The sequence below is a fragment of the Kogia breviceps genome, chromosome 1 (assembly GCF_026419965.1).
Source record: "Kogia breviceps isolate mKogBre1 chromosome 1, mKogBre1 haplotype 1, whole genome shotgun sequence".
Lineage (NCBI taxonomy): Eukaryota > Metazoa > Chordata > Mammalia > Artiodactyla > Physeteridae > Kogia > Kogia breviceps.
In genome coordinates, this window is record NC_081310.1 from 60555137 (window position 1) to 60575852 (window position 20716).

Below are 20716 nucleotides of genomic sequence, written 5' to 3' on the forward strand. Positions count from 1 at the left end.
CTACTGGTATACTTCATAATTCACCCTACAACCTCTTGGTATAAGAAGTTTTGGGTTGACTCCACAGTATCTGAAGAAGTACTTCCTTTTCTTTAGTCTTAAAACATCTCATTTCTGGTCTCAAGGGCCGCCTGACCTTTGATGTTGAGAGAGCTGTTAAGAGGACCTTGTGTGTTCTGAGTCTATCCCTTCCTTTTATAACATTATGACCTCTGTGATTTCATCTTTCCAGGTTAAGACATTCTAACATTCATTTATTAGCTCATATTTATCTGTTTTTCATCCATTCACTTATTCATCCATTCTACAAATATTTATCGAGGACCCCCTAAGTGTCAGGTACTTTCTAAGTGCTGGAAATAATGAACAAAACAGACAATCCCTGCTCTCTTAGGGTAGGTAATAAATTTTTTAAAAGTAAAAGACACAATGTGACATACAAAGTACAGTGCTAGACCTGCAGGGAGCCTTCAGAGGGGATAAGTTATGGATGTAAGTAACTGGTATCTTGTTTGGGAATTGTTGCTTACAAGGAATAGAATCCCACCCAAACAAGCTCAAGTAAGAAGGGGGATATTGATAAGAACCAGATGTCCTTCAGAATAAAGGCAGGACCAGAACAATCGGCTCTAAATGCTATCATCTCTTTGGGGTATATTCACATTGTCATATGCTCTCCCCTCCTCCCTCATTTTCTCATTTCTCCTCTCTGTCCCACCTTCCCTTTTTTTCTTACTTTATTAATTTTTATTGATTATTATTAACAATGTATTATTGATGTGGGAGTTACACTCTTCTTTTTTTTAACATCTTTATTGGAGTAAAATTGCTTTACAATGGTGTGTTAGTTTCTGCTCTACAACAAAGTGAATCAGTTATACATATACATATGTTCCCATATCTCTTCCCTCTTGCATCTCCCTCCCTCCCACTCTCCCTATCCCACCCCTCTAGGTGGTCACAAACCACCTAGCTGATCTCCCTGTGCCATGCGGCTGCTTCCCACTAGCTATCCATCCTAAGTTTGGTAGTGTATATATGTCCATGCCACTCTCTCACTTCGTCACAGCTTACCCTTCCCTCTCCCCATATCCTCAAGTCCATGCTCTAGTAGGTCTGTGATTTATTCCCATCCTACCCCTAGGATCTTCATGACATTTTTTTCTTCGTAGATTCCATATATATGTGTTAGCATATGGTATTTGTTTTTCTCTTTCTGACTTACTTCACTCTGTAAGACAGACTCTAGGTCCATCCACCTCACTACAAATAACCCAATTTCGTTTCTTTTTATGGCTGAGTAATATTCCACTGTATATATGTGCTCCATCTTCTTTATCCATTCATCTGTCTATGGACACTTAGGTTGCTTCCATGTCCTGGTTATTGTAAATACAGCTGCAATGAACATTTTGGTATATGACTCTTTTTGAATTATGGTTTTCTCAGGGTATATGCCCAGTAGTGGGATTACAGGGTCGTATGGTAGTTCTATTTTTAGTGTTTTAAGGAACCTCCATACTGTTCTCCATAGTGGCTGTATCAATTTACATTCCCACCAGCAGTGCAAGAGGGTTCCCATTTCTCCACACCCTCTCCAGCATTTATTGTTTCTAGATTTTTTGATGATGGCCATTCTGACCGGTGTGAGATGATATCTCATTGTAGTTTTGATTTGCATTTCTCTAATGATTAAGGATGTTGAGCATTCTTTCATGTGTTTGTTGGCAATCTGTATATCTTCTTTGGAGAAATGTCTATTTAGGTCTTCTGCCCATTTTTGGACTGGGTTGTTTGTTTTTTTGTTATTGAGCTGCATGAGTTTATAAATTTTGGAGATTAATCCTTTGTCAGGGTTGTCTTTTGGTCTGGTTTATGGTATCCTTTGCTGTGCAAAAGCTTTTAAGTTTCATTAGGTCCTATTTGTTTATTTTTGTTTTTATTTCCATTTCTCTAGGAGGTGGGTCTTTAATCCATTTTGAGCTTATTTTTGTGTATGGTATTAGGGAGTGTTCTAATATCATACTTTTACATGTACCTGTCTAGTTTTCCCAGCACCACTTATTGAAGAGGTTGTCTTTTCTCCACTGTATATTCTTGCCTCCTTTATCAAAGATAAGGTGACCATATGTGTGTGGGTTTATCTCTGGGCTTTCTATCCTGTTCCATTGATCTATATTTGTTTTTGTGCCAGTACCATACTGTCTTGATTACTGCAGCTTTGTAGTATACTCTAAAGTCAGGGAGCCTGATTCCTCCAGCTCCATTTTTCGTTCTCAAGATTGCTTTGGCTATTCGGGGTCTTTTGTGTTTCCATACAAATTGTGAAATTTTTTTGTTCTAGTTCTGTAAAAAATGCCAATGGTAGTTTGATAGGGATTGCATTGAATCTGTAGATTACTTTGGGTAGTAGAGACATTTTCACAATGTTGATTCTTCCAATCCAAGAACATGGTATATCTCTCCATCTATTTGTATCATCTTTAATTTCTTTCATCAATGTCTTATAGTTTTCTGCATACAGGTCTTTTGTCTCCTTAGGTAGGTTTATTCCTAGGTGTTTTATTCTTTTTGTTGAAATGGTAAATGGGAGTGTTTTCCTAATTTCACTCTCAGATTTTTCATCATTAGTGTATAAGAATGCCAGAGATTTCTGTGCATTAATTTTGCATCCTGCTACTTTACTAAATTCATTGATTAGCTCTAGGAGTTTTCTGGTAGCATCCTTAGGATTCTCTATGTATAGTATCATGTCATCTGCAAACAGTGACAGCTTTACTTCTTCTTTTCTGATTTGGATTCCTTTTATTTCTTTTTCTTCTCTGATTGCTGTGGCTAGAACTTCCAAAACTATGTTGAATAAGAGTGGTGAGAGTGCACAACCTTGTCTTGTTTCTGATCTTAGTGGAAATGGTTTCAGTTTTTCACCATTGACAACGATGCTGGCTGTGGGTTTGTCATATATGGCCTTTATTATGTTGAGGAAAGTTCCCTCTATGCCTACTTTCTGCAGGGTTTTTATCATAAATGGGTGTTGAAGTTTGTCAAAAGCCTTCTCTGCATCTACTGAGATGATCATTTGGTTTTTCTCCTTGTTTGTTGATATGGTGTATCACGCATATATTGAAGAATCCTTGCATTCCTGGAATAAACCCCACTTGATCATGGTGTATAACCCTTTTAATGTGCTGTTGGATTCTGTTTGCTAGTATTTTGTTGAGGATTTTTGCATCTATGTTCATTTGTGATATTGGCCTGTAGTTTTCTTTCTTTGTGACGTCTTTGTCTGGTTTTGGTATCAGGGTTATGGTGGCCTCATAGAATGAGTTTGGGAGTGTTCCTTCCTCTGTAGTTTTTTGGAAGAGTTTGAGAAGGGTGGGTGTTAGCTCTTCTCTAAATGTTTGATAGAATTCGCCTGGGAAGCCATCTGGTCCTGGACTTTTGGTTGTTGGAAGATTTTAATCACAGTTTCAATTTCAGTGCTTGTGATTGGTCTGTTCATATTTTCTATTTCTTCCGGTTCAGTCTTGGCAGGTTGTGCATTTCTAAGAATTTGTCCATTTCTTCCAGGTTGTCCATTTTATTGGCATAGATTTGCTTGTGGTAATCTCTAATAATCTTTTGTATTTCTGCAGTGTCAGTTGTTACGTCTCCTTTTTCATTTCTAACTCTATTAATTTGAGTCTTCTCTCTTTTTTTCGTGATGAGTCTGGCTAATGGTTTTTCAATTTTGTTTATCTTCTCTAAGAACCAGCTTTTAGTTTTATTGATCTTTGCTATCGTTTCCTTCATTTCTTTTTCATTTATTTCTGATCTGATCTTTATGATTTCTTTCCTTCAGCTAAATTTGGGTGTTTTTTGTTCTTCTTTCCCTCATTGCTTTAGGTGCAAAGTTAGGTTGTTTATTCGAGATGTTTCCTGTTTCTTAAGGTAGGATTGTATTGCTATACACTTCCCTCTTAGAACTGCTTTTGCTGCATCCCATAGGTTTTGGGTCATCATGTATCCATTGTCATTTGTTTCTAAGTACTTTTTTATTTCCTCTTTGATTCTTTCAGTGATCACTTCGTTATTAAGTAGTGTATTGTTTAGCCTCCATATGTTTGTATTTTTTACAGATCTTTTCCTGTAATTGATATCTAGTCTCATAGCGTTGTGGTCGGAAGAGATACTTGATTCGATTTCAATTTTCTTTAATTTACCAAGGCTAGATTTGTGACCCAAGATATTATCTATCCTAGAGAATGTTCCATAGCACTTAAGAAAAATGTGTATTCTGTTGGTTTTGGATGGAATGCCCTATAAATATCAATTAAGTCCATCTTGTGTAATGTATCCTTTAAAGCTTGTGTTTCCTTATTTATTTTCATTTTGGATGATCTGTCCATTGGTGAAAGGTGGGGTGTTAAAAGTCCCCTACTATGATTTTGTTACTGTTGATTTGTCATTTTATGGCTGTTAGTATTTGCCTTATATATTGAGGTGCTCCTATGTTGGGTGCATAAATATTTACAATTGTTATATCTTCTTCATGGATCGATCCCTTGATCATTATGTAGTGTCCTTCTTTGTCTCTTGTAATAGTTTTTATTTTAAAGTCTATTTTGTCTGATATGAGAATTGCTACTCCAGCTTTCTTCTGATTTCCATTTGCATGGAATATCTTTTTCCATCCCCTCACTTTCAGTCTGTATGTGTCCCTAGGTCTGAAGTGGGTCTCTTGTAGACAGCATATATATGGGTCTTGTTTTTGTATCCATTCAGCCAGTCTGTGTCTTTTGCTGGGAGCATTTAATCCATTTACATTTAAGGTAATTATCGATATGTATGTTCCTATTACCATTTACTTAATTGTTTCGGGTTTGTTCTTGTAGGTTTTTTCCTTCTCTTGTGTTTCTTGCCTAGAGAAGTTCCTTTAGCATTTGTTGTAAAGCTGGTTTGGTGGTGCTGAACTCTCTCAGCTTTTGCTTGTCTGTAAAGGTTTTAATTTCTCCATCAAATCTGAATGAGATCCTTGCTGGGTAGAGAAATCTCGGTTGTAGGTTTTTCACCTTCATCACTTTAAATATGTCCTGCCACTCCCTTCTGGCTTGCAGAGTTTCTGCTGAAAGATCAGCTTATGGGGATTCCCTTGTGTGTTATTTGTTGTTTTTCCCTTGCTGCTTTTAATATGTTTTCTTTGTATTTAATTTTTGATAGTTTGATTAATATGTGTCTTGGCATGTTTCTCCTTGGATTTATCCTGTATGGGACTCTCTGTGCTTCCTGGACTTGATTGACTATTTCCTTTCCTATATTAGGGAAGTTTTCAACTATAATCTCTTCAAATATTTTCTCAGTCCCTTTCTTTTTCTCTTCTTCTTCTGGGACCCCTATGATTCGAATGTTGGTGCGTTTAATGTTGTCCCAGAGATCTCTGAGACTGTCCTCAGTTCTTTTCATTCTTTTTTCTTTATTCTTCTCTGCAGTAGTTATTTCCACTATTTTATCTTCCAGGTCACTTATCCGTCCTTCTGCCTCAGTTATTCTGCTATTGATCCCATCTAGAGTATTTTTCAGTTCATTTATTGTGTTGCTCATTGTTGCTTGCTTCCTCTTTGTTTCTTCTAGATCCTTGTTAACTGTTTCTTGCAATTTGTCTATTTCCAAGACTTTGGATCATCTTTACTATCATTATTCTGAATTCTTTTTCAGGTAGACTGCCTATTTCCTCTTCATTTGTTAGGTCTGGTGGTTTTTTACCTTGCTCCTTCATCTGCTGTGTGTTTTTCTGTCTTTTCACTTTGCTTACTGTGTTTGGGGTCTCCTTTTTGCAGGCTGCAGGTTCGTAGTTCCCGTTGTTTTTGGTGACTGTCCCCAGTGGCTAAGGTTGGTTCAGTGGGTTGAGTAGGTTTCCTGGTTGAGGGGACTGGTGCCTGTGTTCTGGTGGATGAGGCTGGATCTTGTCTTTCTGGTGGGCAGGTCCACATCTGGTGGTGTGTTTTGGGGTGTCTGTAGCCTTATTATGAATTTAGGCAGCCTCTCTGCTAATGCATGGGGCTGTGTTCCTTTCTTGCTAGTTGTTTGGCATAGGGTGTACAGCACTGTAGCTTGCTGGTCATTGAGTGAAGCTGGGTCTTGGTGTTGAGATGGAGATCTCTGGGAGATTTTTGCTGGTTGATATTACGTGGAGCTGGGAGATCTCTTGTGGACCAGTGTCCTGAAGTTGGTTCTCCCGCCTCAGAGACACAGCCCAGATGCCTGGCTGGAGCACCAAGAGCCTTTAATCCACACGGCTTGTAGATGTGGGGCAGTGGTTCGGGCGACACCTCCATCAGCTCCCATCCAGCTTCCCTCTTTCATCTTCTCCGACTTGTGGGCTAGGTAGAAGTTTAATATTGTGACAAAGGGCATCAGCTTCTTTTGCAGATCACCTGAATTATCAGAGTTAGGTGATTGGATGACTGGAGGTTTTCTAGTCGACACCAGGTGGACCTTGCCAGTGCCCTACCCACCACAAGATCCCACCTTCCTTTCTTATCCCTGTTGCCCCTCTTCCCTTCTCTAAGAAGGGATGTGAGCAGGGGAGGCAACAGACGGCATCACTACTACAAGTGGATGCAAGATAGTAATTAGGGCAGAAGAGTGGTGTGAGCACTGCAAGGGCCGTTAGGGTTGGGAAGTGGGAGGATGACTTAGAGCTCCATGGAATCAAAGAAGGCTTTCTGGAGCAGGTGCTGTTTGAGTGGGCCTTGGTGTGAGGAGGATTTGGACTCCTCTTGGAGATCAGGGTCCATTGCCAGAACAGAGAACGGAGGTGGAAGACTGCCAACTCAGAGCACAGGGAGGACAGACAGAAAAGGTCCTGATCACTCTACTTATCATCATCCCTCCATCCCTATGATGCCTTCAGTTAGGTTCCCCTTCAGAGTGGATGGGATTCTCCTGAGTGCCATGGCTTGGATCTGCAGGATCCAGACTACAGGAGCACATGGGGTATGGCTGAAAAGGACCTGGGGAGACAGGGTTATGAAATTACATAACCCTGGGCAGGGCAGAGGATGGATAAGGGCAGGGCTGGGAGAAATGCTGTCCAGTGGAGGTCAGAAAGCCACTCACTGGGACTCAAGTAATGTGGCTTGAAGATTTAGCCAGGTGGCAAGAGGGGCAGCTGCTCCGTCCTACCCACCTGTTAGTGTCAAGTCATCCAGTGACAGAAGCTTTGATGGAGAAGTCACACGACAGGTGAGCCTCCAGTCTGCCAACGATTTGCTGACTGGTCACTGGCATCAAGCACGCAATTCCGTGTTTGTTGGGTTCCTCTGTATTTACTGGCACTTTATATGAAATGACAATGTTGTCAGTCATATTTGAGAACCTAATGAGTTGTGCCATCCGAGAGTCCCGCGTGGGGTGGGGCGGGGCCTTCCTGGAGGAGGTAGAATTAGTCACATATTATATGTGTCTACAGGTTAAAAAACAAAAAGCAGAGACCTTGAAATGGTGGGGACAGGAGGATTCATTTTGAGCATTCACAGTTAGCCAGTGCTTTCACATAAGTACTCTTCTGTTGGCTTTACATCAATTCGGAAAAGGAGGAAACAGGGACTCAGGAGGGATTTTCCCCACTTTTGAAGGAGGAAACAGAAACTCAGAAGTTAAGATACCTGTTGAGATCACACAGCTAATTGGCAGAGCTGGGACTTAATTCTGTCTGACCCCAAAGCCCAGGCTATGGGCATGCCAACACATGTGCCTTCCCAAGAGCTGGGGGTCCTGCAGCAAGTCTTTGGGGCAGGTTCTGGGCTGGTCAGAGGCTGCCTGCACAGGGCTGTTCAGATTGTGATGATGGAAAAGCTGCCCCTCTCCCTCCCACAGACCTCTCCCCTACTTCTCAAGGATCTCAATCCCTCTGGTCCCCCAAACCAGCATTTACAGTTTAAAAAATGACCTATTGCAGGTTGCTTCTTTCTTACAAGTTCAGGTATGGGATGAGTCAGACATGCCCCTGAGTGTACCTGCCACATGCAACATAAGTCAGAAATTACAGGGCTTTCCCATAATCGGATGTTGGCGCAAGGGAAACCCTGTAATATGTGGCTTACGCTGCACTCAGATCCAGAGTCTCGAGACAGTATTGTTGGCTGGCTGTCCATACACTGCATGAAGCATTGGCATCATCAGGAAGAACCTGTTGGACATTGAATGGGTCTGGGGCTTAACTGCTTGAGTACAAGTGTCTTAGAGGACACCTATCTGTTATGTGACATTTAGCTACTCTGAGCCTTGATCTCCTCTTCTCTAAAATGGGGATAACAATATGTGTCCCTGTGACCTTATAGTGTCCTCATAAGAAATATACGAAGTAACATTAAGGTCACGGGCCTTTCTTCTCCCGTAAGCTCCCTGATGACAGGGAGGGCTTCTATGTGAGACCAGCGTGTACTTTTCACAGCCAACTGCATTCACTTAGGGTCCAGATCTGCAGACGACAAGGGCAGTCTTAGCCGTCACCCTGCCTGGGAACTCGGCTGAACTTTCTTGCCCTGGACTGTGGTGTAGAACTTCAGTGCATCAGAATCACTGGGGGAGCCTTTTAAGTTACAGAATCAAGGGCTTCCTGTCTGGTGATTTTTAGTGCAGTAGGTCTGAGGTGGGGGTCAGAGAAATGATTTTTGAAAAGCTTACCAGGTGATACTGAATTGCAGGCCAGAACGGGTTAAAGGGGACCCAGGCTCAGAGGCCAGGACAGTCTCCTGGGAGGAGGCCACTTGGCATCTCCAACCTCCAGGCCTGTAGAGATGCAGAGGTTGGGGGTTTGTTTCTGTTGAAGAGGATGACAGCAGGAGTCAATTCCTTGCTGTTGGAGAGGTGGGAACCAGGGTCAGAAAAGGAAAGTGATGGCAGTCACTGAGCAAGGACCTGGAGGCCTTGCAGGGCTGTGGCTGGACTGTGAGCCCCCTCCCTTAGGGCCGTGGCTGGACACCAGGCCTGTGATGGGCAAAGGGGCCGAGCTTCGCTGATGCCACAGCTGGGTTAACAGGATGTGTCATTCTGTCTCCCTCCAGATTGTGTTCCGGAAGATCAGCGATGTGAAACGGGAAGAGGAGGAGCGCATGAAACGGAAGAATGAGGCCCCCCTGATCTTGCCGCCGGACCACCCAGTCCGGCGGCTCTTCCAGAGGTTCCGACAGCAGAAGGAGGCCAGGCTGGCCGCGGAGAGGGGCGGCCGGGACCTAGACGACTTGGATGTGGAGAAGGGCAGCATCCTCACCGAGCATACCCACCATGGCCTGGTGAAGGCCAGCGTCGTCACCGTCCGCGAGAGCCCTGCCACGCCCGTGGCCTTTCCGGCGGCCACCGCATCCACCGGGCTGGACCACGCGAGGCTGCAGGCGCCGCCGGGGGCCGAGTGCCTGGGCCCCAAGGCCGGCGGGGGTGACTGGGCCAAGCGCAAGGGCTGGGCCCGCTTCAAGGACTCCTGCGGGAAGGCCGAGGACTGGAGCAAGGTGTCCAAGGCCGAGTCCATGGAGACGCTCCCCGAGAGGACAAAGGCAAGCGGCGAGGCCACGCTCAAGAAGACAGACTCGTGTGACAGCGGCATCACCAAGAGCGACCTGCGTCTGGACAGCGTGGGCGAGGCCAGGAGCCCCCAGGACCGGAGCCCCATCTTGGCCGAGGTCAAGCATTCGTTCTACCCCATCCCTGAGCAGACACTGCAGGCCACCGTCCTGGAGGTGAAACACGAGCTGAAGGAGGACATCAAGGCCTTGAACACCAAAATGACGACCATTGAGAACCAGCTCTCTGAGATACTCAGGATATTAACTTCCAGAAGATTCTCTCAGTCTCCTCAGGAGCTGTTTGAAACATCGAGGCCCCAGTCCCCAGAATCAGAGAGAGACATTTTTGGAACGAGCTGAGAGGTCTGCTGAAAACAACAAGTCAAAGACAAAACTCCCTATACCCTCCTGCCCTATAGACACCACCTCCACACACACCTACATGACCAACAACTTTCAAAGTAGGCTCTTCCCGACGGAAAATCCGAGTGGGACCAGTCGCTGAGGCACGCTCTCTCCTTTTCTCTATCTGGGGGAAGATCCGGGAAGAGGAGTGTGCCACCACCCTGCAAGAAGGCAGCTGCATCTGAACTGTCTGCACAATTTTGGAAGAGGAGGCGTGCCGTCTAAAGGGTATTTTCCTTCATTTTTAATATTTTACTGCCATGATATTTGTAAAAGATGAAAACTACCAGGAAAGAACAGCAGCCATTGGGGACTGGTGGGAGAGCACCGAGAACCCCTCGTGTATATTAACACGCTGGGCTCCTTCGCCAGGACCGCCAGAGACGGTGGTGGACCCAGGAGTTCCCAGCATTCCCTGCCCTTGGACAGCCTGTGTCTGAGGTCACCATCTATTTCCCTACTGTAGTCATTTGTAACAAGCTCTGGACAAGGGGAGCTTGAGGGACAGGGAGGGGAGGGTAGAGCCTTTTGACTTTCTGTCTCTAACGGTTAAGGCCGAAAAGCAGCTGAGGAGCTTTGGGTGTCTCCTGTAGACACTTAGAGCCGGGAATCTTCAGGTCTCCTTTCCCAAAAGAAATGAGCCGAGTGTTAAGAGCTGGAAAGGGGCGGTGGCGATCCAGAGATTCTCTGGGCTATGGTCTGCACCCTGCTCCTATAGGTTAGTGGAAGGGGAGGGCCCTGGAGGCCCCGGATGAATCTCTGGCCCGGCTCCATGCCACTGGCCTCATCACACAGGCCCTTTGCTTCTTTTCCTTCTTGACCTCTTCCGAAGTGTTCCTGTGGCATTCCTCAGGGTATGGGGCATCGGCAGGAAGGGTGATGAGCCCAGATTTGCTTTATTAGCAAAGCAGACACACACACATGACCTCAGAAAAATGATTGTAGCGAGTGCTATGTTTCTATTATGACTCTTGTTGGGATTGCCCTAGAGAAGTCTGTATTTTGACCACGGCATGGGTTCATTCTAGGACACTCGGGAGCCGTGCTTGGCCTTATTTTTAAGCTAATCTCTTTATCTCATACTAAAGTCAGTAGGACTTCAAGAGAAACCATGAGATTGCAGGGCTGTGATTGTAGTGGCTTCAGGAGCTGGAAAAAAAGAAAGAGGCAGGAGTTTCCAGACTGTCTCTGTAAAGTGATGGAGAGAGGTGGCTGTGGGGCAGTGGTCCACGAGGAAGGTCTGAGCTTAGAAAGATGATCACAGAGCCACCTATGGGCCATCCAAGTCCCCATGATGCTCGGGACTCTCCATTGGCTCACAGTCCCCTGGGTTCACGTTATTCATGTGCTTGGGCTCCTTTCAGTGGTGCCTGAGAAAGGAAAGAGATCTCTCCCAGACAAAGTGGAGAGAGGGGTCAGGACCCTACAAATTGATAAGTAAGATTGGAAGTTCAGCTCTAAAAACCCAGCTTCGAGAGAGTGAAGTTAGGAGTGCAGGTGATCTGGATGATTAGTGACAGCATGGAATCGACGAGGGCACTGACCTTCTGCACGTGTGGTGCTGTGGCAATCCCGTCCTTGGCACCTCTGCCTGGCATTGCTTTGCAGCAGAGATTCTGGATCCCGGTGTCGGTGTCCCTCGGTACTGAAGGGAACCTGACAGGTCAGGGCCCGCCCTACCAAAGATATCTAGTGTTTCTGAAAGCCTCCTGCCTGAGCCTACCCACTCTCTTTAGTCCTGCTCAGCGGCCATGGCACGACCCAGGGCTTGGACCTCAGTTGTCTGTACAGAGTGGGGCTGTCCTCTCCTGGCTGCCAGGGTGGGCACAGGCAGCCTTGGGGAGCAGTGTCTGAAAGGTCAACGTGAGGGTCCTTCCCCAGAGGCCCCACACACTCATGCAGCTTCTTCCGCGAGGCTTACAGGGGTGCCCCGATGTTTCCCGAGGCTGAGACATTATTGGATTCAGCCTCAGATGGCAGCATACAAAGAAGAAGTGAAATTTCCCAGGGCCGAGAGTCATGACTGTTAATGACTCTGGGTAAGCCGTGGGGCTTTCAGCCTCTTTAACTTGAGAAGCTGCCAACTAGTCTTCGGGGCTGAGGCTGTAAAATATCTGGAATCCCATCCGCCAGCTGCCCCTGAATCGTTCCAGTTTGCCATTCCTTAAACATGCTCGTCAACCTGCTTCCAGAGTTTAGGACTCACTGCTTGTAAGGCAGGGCAAGGGCCCTGAGAGCTGCAACGTCCAACTTCAGGCCCTTCCCCCCAGCGCTGCCTGAGGGGTACAGGTGTCTATTAAGAAATGAGTCCCCAGCTGGTTCTGAGGGGCAAAGATGCTAATGTGTGAGGCTTTGAAGCCCAGACCTGTTTTGGGGGGAAAATAATGCTTCGTGAATGTACTGCTTGATCAACTCCTAGGATTCAAGCTGGGCTAGTGATGAGAAGCCCGGATCCGCTCATCTTGGGGTCGCAGGGCCTGCAACCCACACTCCTTGGGGGTGACAGCGCACCACAGGTATGGCTGTATATGCTTTTATTCTTCTCCCCTTAAGGATTTATGGATTTTAGGGATTTTTGCTATAACGGTTTTCTCTGGAAAAATAACAAAAACAAAAACATTTTAAAATGAGCCAGACCTTCTTTCCTTGCATTTTTATGACGTGCACTTGGCCATGGGCTGCTTTGTACTAACTACCTACACCCTTGCCCAGATGCTGCTCCGGCTTCCCAAGCAAGAACCATGAGCTTCAGATACCATTGACTCAGCCTTCTGCTTAAAAACCGTTATCTGCTGGCTGAAGAGAGATTAGGGAAACAAAAGGTATTTGGGTATTGGACCCAGCCTTTAGACTTGAGAAAAGTTACGCTGAGAGATGTAGATTTACCTGAGCTATTTTTTTTTTTCTTTTCGAGGGAAGGGGACATGTCGTTATACCATTGCAGAGTAATTGCTGGTTCCTTGATCTCTTACATCAATTCCTTACTTTGAATGTCATGCATAGGGAGGCTCCATTTCCCAGAGTACCCTGACAGGCTGTTTAGAGTAGGAGGTCCTGCCTCTACCACTTGGTTGGTTGCTGAACACGGCCACTCCCACCCCCCCACCCCCCGCCTCGGCTGGAGGTGTGGGATTGAGGGGTGAGTGTGTGAAATAAGACTGTTAACAAGATGGAGTGCTTGGTCTTGGTGGAGGCGCCATTCTCCAGCAATGAGTGCTGCCCTTCCATATACCTACAGAGTCTCCCCCACCGGCTCTGACGAGATTCCCATAGGAAGGAACTGGAGGCAGCCATCTGGTTGAGAAGCCTTGGTCCAGTGCACAGTCTTGGTATCTCCACCTTCATCCATCCCCTTCCCTCACACTCACACCCCCTGGCTTGATTCTAAGACTTTTCTTTATATTCTGGACCTCAGATTAAATCTGTGGGCAAAGGGTTTGTAACTAGTGGTAGGCAACCAATGGCTTCTAAAAACTCTGATGCTACAGCAACATGGGCCCTAGCGTTTCAAAGCTGTTCCCGTTTCTTGTTATCCAATTCCTGGGCTTGTTTTACCCTCAGCCTTCTAGATCATCCACTGCGCTCCTGCTGGCCAACCAGCAGGCCCTTTCCTGGAATCCTCTTTCAGAAGTGGAGGTAGCACAGCTCAGAGTGAAAATGCATCCCATCACACCACTCCATCTAGCGACCTTCCTCTCCTGAATCCTTAGGTGGAAGGGGAAAGCATTAAGCCAGCTGTTAAGCTTTGTGCCCAAGCCTGTGGGGGGGTGGGGTGAATGAATGCCTTAGAAATGCCAGGTAGGTGTAGGAAGAGCCTCATCTCCCCTTGCTGCCTTGACCACCAGTGAGCACATGCACCGTCTGGGAAAGTTTAGGAGCCCTGGTGGACATACAAGTGGATGTGCACTTGATGCATAGATTGTACGGTGTTTTGCAATAAAGATGTTTAGCCTTAAGACCCTTGAATGGCGCTCCAACTGTCATGGAGCTGCCAACACCTTCCCCTCTCCTCCCTCCTCATGTAGTGTTGCTTAAAGAGGAGGCCCACTGAGGGCACACTCAGGCCCCCGGAGAGCCTCTCTTCCGTCACTATCATTGTACTGCCTTCTTGCTCGCTTCGATAAAAATTACCTTCACCAGCTCTTGTGCCCTCCAACTGGACGAGATTTCACCGTCCTCCCCGCACTAGCCGCAGCCATCAGAGACAGCGCCATTTACTCACCCATCACGTTCACGTTGAGATGTTTTCATTTCCACCCCTCACAGTTCAAAAGAATCAATGTGAACTTGCCTCCTGCTTAAATTAGTTTCAAATGAAACTTCATTCTCATGCGAGCATATCAGACTTATTCTGGAACCTTTAGAACTGGACTTGAATACCCTGCAGGTGCCGGACCGGTGGGTGCCCTCCCCGCCCACCATTAAACTTTTCTTAGAGCCACTGTCTCTTTATCTGTGACTTCGGAGTCAGCCAACAGATCCATTAGTTGTTCAATGAGACGTTCATGGATCTTGTATCAGGATATGAACTGCTTTTATGCAAAGAAAGATGCAAACCCGCACCCCCCCCCCGCCCCCGATGAATGTATTCTCAATATTCAGACGCTGTATTTGTGCATCTGTTGGAGACTGCCCACATCTGACATCTCACTGACACTGTGAGGACATTTCTACTCACGAGCAGTTTGTCATTCTGGGGCTCCTCCTTGTATTAACGCTCTTGCCATTGAGTCCTGCCAAACCCTTCATTGGATTTTTCTTCTTCCTTTGCATCTGTCACTTTGTCCAAAGGAGCATGAATCACCAGAAGTGCAGACGAGCTGAGACTGCTTGTGTGGTCAGCTGAGTATGCTGACAGAACTCCACTGTATGACTGCAGCCTGGGGATGTTAAGAGGGACAGGTGGGCCCCTCCATTGATATTCCCTTCTAAACATTTTTAAACAAGCACAAATATTTGTTTAAAAAAAGTTTATTTATTATGGTAATAAACTATTTTATACCTGATCATACATGATTGCTTTTGCCTTGCCTTATATGATTTCCAGGCATTGAATTGGGTGTTCGCACCTAAGATGACAGAACAAGGTGGTACTTTCTAGTCCTTTTCAAGAGCCCGGGGAGCTCTCACTTGGATAGCACCTGTAACTGTGGTTTTCGGAGAACTTGAGAAATTCTAGAGACACCAAGACTGTGTGTCAGTCACAGTACTGCATAGCAAGAGAATGGTTGTGAAGGAGCTTCACCATATGATCTTGAAACAGAGCTGTATCTGCTATACAAATGTACAGAGATGCCCTCCAAACCTGGCATCACTGGAAAACTCTGGTACAACACACTGATTGATTGAACACAGAACTGAAGTTGACCTCCCACCTAGAACTGAACTTTTTAATCTTCCTGGAACAATTTGGATAAAAATTTGTGTACTCATGCTTTGCTGCCTTTTAAAACATACTGTCAAAAACTTAACTGAGTCTTTGTGGCATGACTCAGTGTCAACAATATGAGTTCTGATCTGTGCTTTAATTCACTAATCGTCACAGAAGCCATTAAGGGAGGGGACCGCTTGTCCCTAAGCTAGTCCTGTACACCAGCACGGTTTCAGTTCTGCTGTGGTTTTAACAGGTATTGCTTCCTGCTCGTGGCAAGATTCTCTACAATACTGCCAACATGAGTTCTTATTTCATACCAATGGACTACATTTCAAAAATGGCACTTTTCTTTTTATAGACAGTACAACTTAGGGATGAGGAATCTGTGATCTGCAAGCCATATTCAGGCCTCTGCTTGATTTCATAGGGCCACAGTATAAATCCAGTATTTTTAATGACTTTCTCCCCATACCCTATTATTTTTTTACATTGCAGAGAAGCATAATAAAACTAAGGGTGATATTTTTTTAAAATTCCAAATGATTGATGTTCATTTCAAAAGTCTCACCTAATAAAGCATGAAACATATTGTACTCTTTAGATATCCTCAACGATGAAAAACAATCTTTCTTTGTGACTATGATATTTGTAATTAGTCAAAAGGACTAAGTAACACAGAGCCAAGTAATAGATATTACATTTTGGATGACAAATGGGTTTCAACAATAAAAAAGAGGGATTTTGTTGGTTGGTTTTAAAATAAAACAATTACCCTGAAGAAGGGCCTCAGAGAGGCAACTCAACATGCACTGAGAAAGGCCAGGACCGCCAAGATGATCTGGTTTCTCCACAGTTGGCCTTTTTGTATGGATGTGTTCTGGTACATCTGCTAGAAAAGAAACTCATTATATTATGGTTAATTTGTTATACTTAATCAGTAATTATTTTATTACCTTAAATAAGCAATGAGCAGTCTCAAATTCTCTAAGGGGAAACCCCCTCCCACTAAATTACTGTTCTCCCAATATGCAGATCATTATACAATTATGTATATGATTGATATATTTTCTTTCTAAGTCTGCAGCCTTTAGGAGAACAAAAGGCTTCTGCTGTCACTTTTCAAATAAATTAATGTGAGGAAATAACGAAATAAATACTTTTCAGTCTTCTTGCATGGTTGGTCCCAAGAATTAGTCAAAATGACCAATATTTTGCTGTCCTTCAGATGTTTTACTTGCCTTCTTGGGGCTCGTCATGACGATCATGCTTGGAGCTCTCCGGTTTGCTCACAGAGCTAGGCTGGAGTCAGAGGATCCTGGGGCTAGAAATGACCTCGGGATCTGTCTAGCTGTTTCCCTTCCCTGTGCTTGAAGTGGCCCAGGGCTGATAACTGTGGAAAGTGACGCATCGGACGCTCCTCAGCTGGAACTGCTCTGTCTCCTCAGACACCTCAGGAGTCTTTCATTTAAAGGAACTCCAAGATTTGAGCTCATATGCATGAAAAGAGACATCATTTTCATATTACAGTTGGAGAAAAGCAAGAGGTTAAAGAAAACACTGGTCCTGGATAATCCACATACTGTTTAACCAGGCCTCAAATATATAGCTAAGGACAGTCATCATTTACTCATTCCTGAGAACCACTCTAAATCATAGAATAGCTTGAAAGAAATTCAGGGTTATTACTTTCAAATATATTCACTGACTCCTCCAATATAGTTTAATGAGTAAATAAGCCTATTTATTTTTATATAAATGGCGTCTCTGAAGAGTTGAAAACATTTTGCACTGTTTATATATGCACATACATTAGACATTTCCCTGCAATTATCTTCACACTACTTTCTCCCCTGTAAACTTCAGTCAAGAGGGTTCTTCTGGCTGACCACAAATCTTGAATGTGTTAACAGTCCATGAAGTTTTACTGTATTCATCTGACTGCTCAATCTTCCTCAACTTCATCCCCTCCTTAAAACTTCGCAGCACCTTGGACTCACCTACCTGTCTCCCCCCGTCCTTTACCAAGCCAGCTGCCGAGGCGACTGCTGCCCTGGTCTGCCTGCCTCCCTCCGGCCTCTGTCCTCTGCTGCAGCTAACACGGTGTGTGCCCCTCCCTGGCATCCATGGCTGGCCCCCTCCCCACTCTCTTCCAAGCAGAGTGGCTAGGAAGAAAGGACGTCAGCAAAATGGTCCTTCACCAGGAGTTTAAACCTTATTGAGCTAATAACCACAGCCAGGACACAAGGACAATAGCAAATGACAGCAGACAGCGGGGCACAGACCAGGTCCAGGTGCACCTTTCACTCAATGACAATTAATTCATGGGCTTGAGATGTTCTATTCTCCCATAATTGGGTACACCCTGGATTCAAATTTTGAAACTGCTTCACATATCCTCTGCCCCCTCAGGAGAAAAAAAAATCCAAAGCCAAACAGAAGTATTCTGAATTATCTACCACTTGGGGCCATTAGTGGCCTGTGAGCATCTTTCCAGAAGAGTGAATAATTCAGAATTGGGTAAGTGTGTTTTGATTTTTAAAATTTTCCTCAAAAAATATTCAAAACAATTTTACAAAAATATGAATTATCTATGTGATAGAAAAGGCTCCATTTTATTTGAAACAAAACAAACAAGGTAAACCACGGAGTGTAAATCGCTCAGTGAGAAGGTGACTGCCGGTACTTGTGTGAAGAGAGGAGAGACCCCAGCAAGTCCTCTCTACCCTCTATGACTTGCCTGATAGCACCTGTCTGTGATACACTACTCCTTGGTTTTTTAATTCTGCTTCTTTATTGGGAAACAGTTAACTGTCAGGTAGAGGAACTGCCATGTTTATACTTCTCTGCAAATCTAGGGAAGAAGCAGCCAAATGTAGATCACCCTGATGAAGCTCAAGTATACAGCTCTCCTTGGGTACTGGCTCCTTGCAATGCCACAGGACATATTCAGTCTTCTCTGACCCAGTAATTAGAAACACAGCTGTGGCTCTGTCACCTCCCTGCTGAGGAGCTACAGTGTGAAGCTAAAGCCAGTGCTGGTTCTACAGACTACACTGCAGGACATGGGGAAGGGGACACTCAAATGCCACTGAGCCAACATGTTTCAGAAATACTGCCCAGTGGAGGGCAGGCCTATCACTAATCAGAATTTCTACACCTCAGTCAAGGAATGTCTATTACATTTCATTCCTGGTAAAGGAGAAAGAACCCAAAGGGCCCTTGGGACTGGATTCTGGATCACAATGTCACCCTGTGCAGCTAGGCAAGACATTTGACTGCTTTGGACCCCAGCTTACTCAACAGGAAAATGATTGGGCTGGGAAGATGATCTCTAAGTCCCCAAAGTTACGAGAGCTCAAGCTTCCAGTCCTGGAGTGAGGTAACTTCAACAAAAGATGAGCAGATCAGGCACTGGTCCCCTGGAGGTTACCTTGAGGTGCAAGGTCAAGGTGAAGCACTATTCGTCTTGGAAGCCAGCAAAAAGGGCTGACCGGGGCCCAGCGTCATTAGTTCACGGCGTATGTCTGGGCCCAGGCAATGCCCACATGGGAGTAGCAGTACAGGAATCCCAGGACAGAGAGGGTCACACACGGCCAGCCTGCAGGGTGGGAGACAGAGATAGAGGACGGTTAGGAATGTCTGGGGCAGGACCTCCGATCGGTCCAAACTGGCTCCTTTGGAGAAGTCAACTCAGGAAACAACGTGGGCCTCCGTTTATGCTTTAAGAGACACATGCCTCCTGGAAAATCTGCACTAACTGGAACACCAGCAAGTTGATCCCTATGTCCTCACTGGGAATGGGTCAGCATAAAATGAGGGGGTGCACTATCACACATGCAAATTACGTTGAGAAACAGGACAAGCTTTTAAAGAATACATATTTAGAAGACTAACATAGTTAATAATCAAAAAAGATGAAACATCCATGAGACCCATAATAAATCTCAAAAACGTACATTGGCCATTATATTGAATTGAGTGCCATCTGCAAGCACACAGAAGAGAGAGCCTACATTAAACATTCAGTTTCAAAAGTCAGAGCTTTTAGTGGTTCCTTCTACAAGTACTTGTCTTAGAATATCTGATGTTTTTTTCTTCTTTTTTAAAAAAAGTAACAGCTCTCTCTGCTACTTGTTACTTAATGATCTCCATGTCTTCTACATGTTTCACTTATCCAAACACTGGGGGCTTGGGGAGCCAGAGGTGCTGTGGAAGGTGCCACATGCCAAAATAGAAAGATTAAGTCCCGTGTCAAAGGTGCTCTCACTTCAGTGTGGAAAAGACAAAACGCGCTCCAGTGGGATTTACGAGCCATGTAATGTGTGCTAGGTAATGATGTGTACAGGGCACATTTAAACTGCACCATGTGGGATGAGCAAGAATATGTCAGATGGAAAGGGACCAGGGACAAGCTACCAGAGAGACCACTTGACGTGTGACCATAATGGGGTCATCCAAGGAACAGGGATCATGTGAAGTGACTACTGCACAGGGAGGGGCGGGCAGGGTAGGAACAGAAGTAGGAGGAGGGAAGCCACTGCGGGTTATTGTAACTCTGGCAGGCCCTCTCCTTGCTATGTCAACCATTAGTTGCTATTATTAATATGACACAGGTTCAGTCAATATGGCATAGTGGTTAAGTGTGCAGTTGCTGAAGTGGAATTGGACACAAGTTCAAATCCTGGCTCTGCCACTTGCCAGCTGTGTGACCTTGAGCAACTTAACGAATCTCAAATGTAAAACTAGGAGGGATAGAGCAACTTACTGAATAGTGTCTTTATAAGGTGCCTGCCACGGACTGAATTGTGTACTCACTCCTCAACGCATATGTTGAAGCCCTAACCCTCAGTGTGATGGTACTTGGAGGTGGGGCCTTTGGGAGGTAAATAGGTTGAGATGAGGTCATGAGGGTAGGGCTCTCACGATGGGATTAGTGCCCTTATAAGAAGAGACACCAGAGACCTGGCTTCCTCTCTCTCTCTCTGCCATATAAGGACACAGTGAGAAGGCAGCCATCTGCAAGTCAGGAAGAGAGTCCTCACCAAGAACAAAACCATCAACCAACAAAACTTTGATCTTGGATTTTCCAGCTTCCAGAGAAATAAATGTCTGTTGTTTTAAGCCACCCAGTCTATGGTATTTTGTGATGGCAGCCTGAGCTAAGATATAACAGTTGTGTGAAATGATGTAAAGACCTGCACAGTGCCTGGCCCGTGGTGGAGCACTAAAGAAAGGTAGTAACGTAATAGTGGTATTGAGAGGGTACAGGAGTCTTTCTGCACCAGGATTAGAGTGACAACAGGGAGAGCAAACCCTGGTCTTCCTCCAAACTCCTGTCTTCGACTTGCTCCTGGGACTGGCTTGGCACAGTGTTTTCCCAGGCCCTGAAGGCAAG

The 20716-nt window shown here is 45.1% G+C and overlaps 2 protein-coding genes across 4 annotated transcripts in view; one reads left to right on the forward strand and one right to left on the reverse strand.

The window, feature by feature from the left end:
- The window catches only part of KCNH1 (potassium voltage-gated channel subfamily H member 1), a 422184-nt gene extending 407226 nt beyond the window's left edge, over positions 1-14958 (forward strand). For both annotated transcript variants that reach the window (XM_067032186.1, XM_067032191.1), the window contains exon 11: positions 9048-14958. In XM_067032186.1, the coding sequence (XP_066888287.1) occupies positions 9048-9902 (855 nt within the window). In that variant the 3' untranslated portion in view covers positions 9903-14958. The remainder of the gene's footprint in view (positions 1-9047) is intronic.
- HHAT (hedgehog acyltransferase) overlaps positions 14903-20716 on the reverse strand; it is a 363561-nt gene continuing 357747 nt past the window's right edge. For both annotated transcript variants that reach the window (XM_067032206.1, XM_067032195.1), the window contains exon 12: positions 14903-18919. In XM_067032206.1, the coding sequence (XP_066888307.1) occupies positions 18828-18919 (92 nt within the window). In that variant the 3' untranslated portion in view covers positions 14903-18827. The remainder of the gene's footprint in view (positions 18920-20716) is intronic.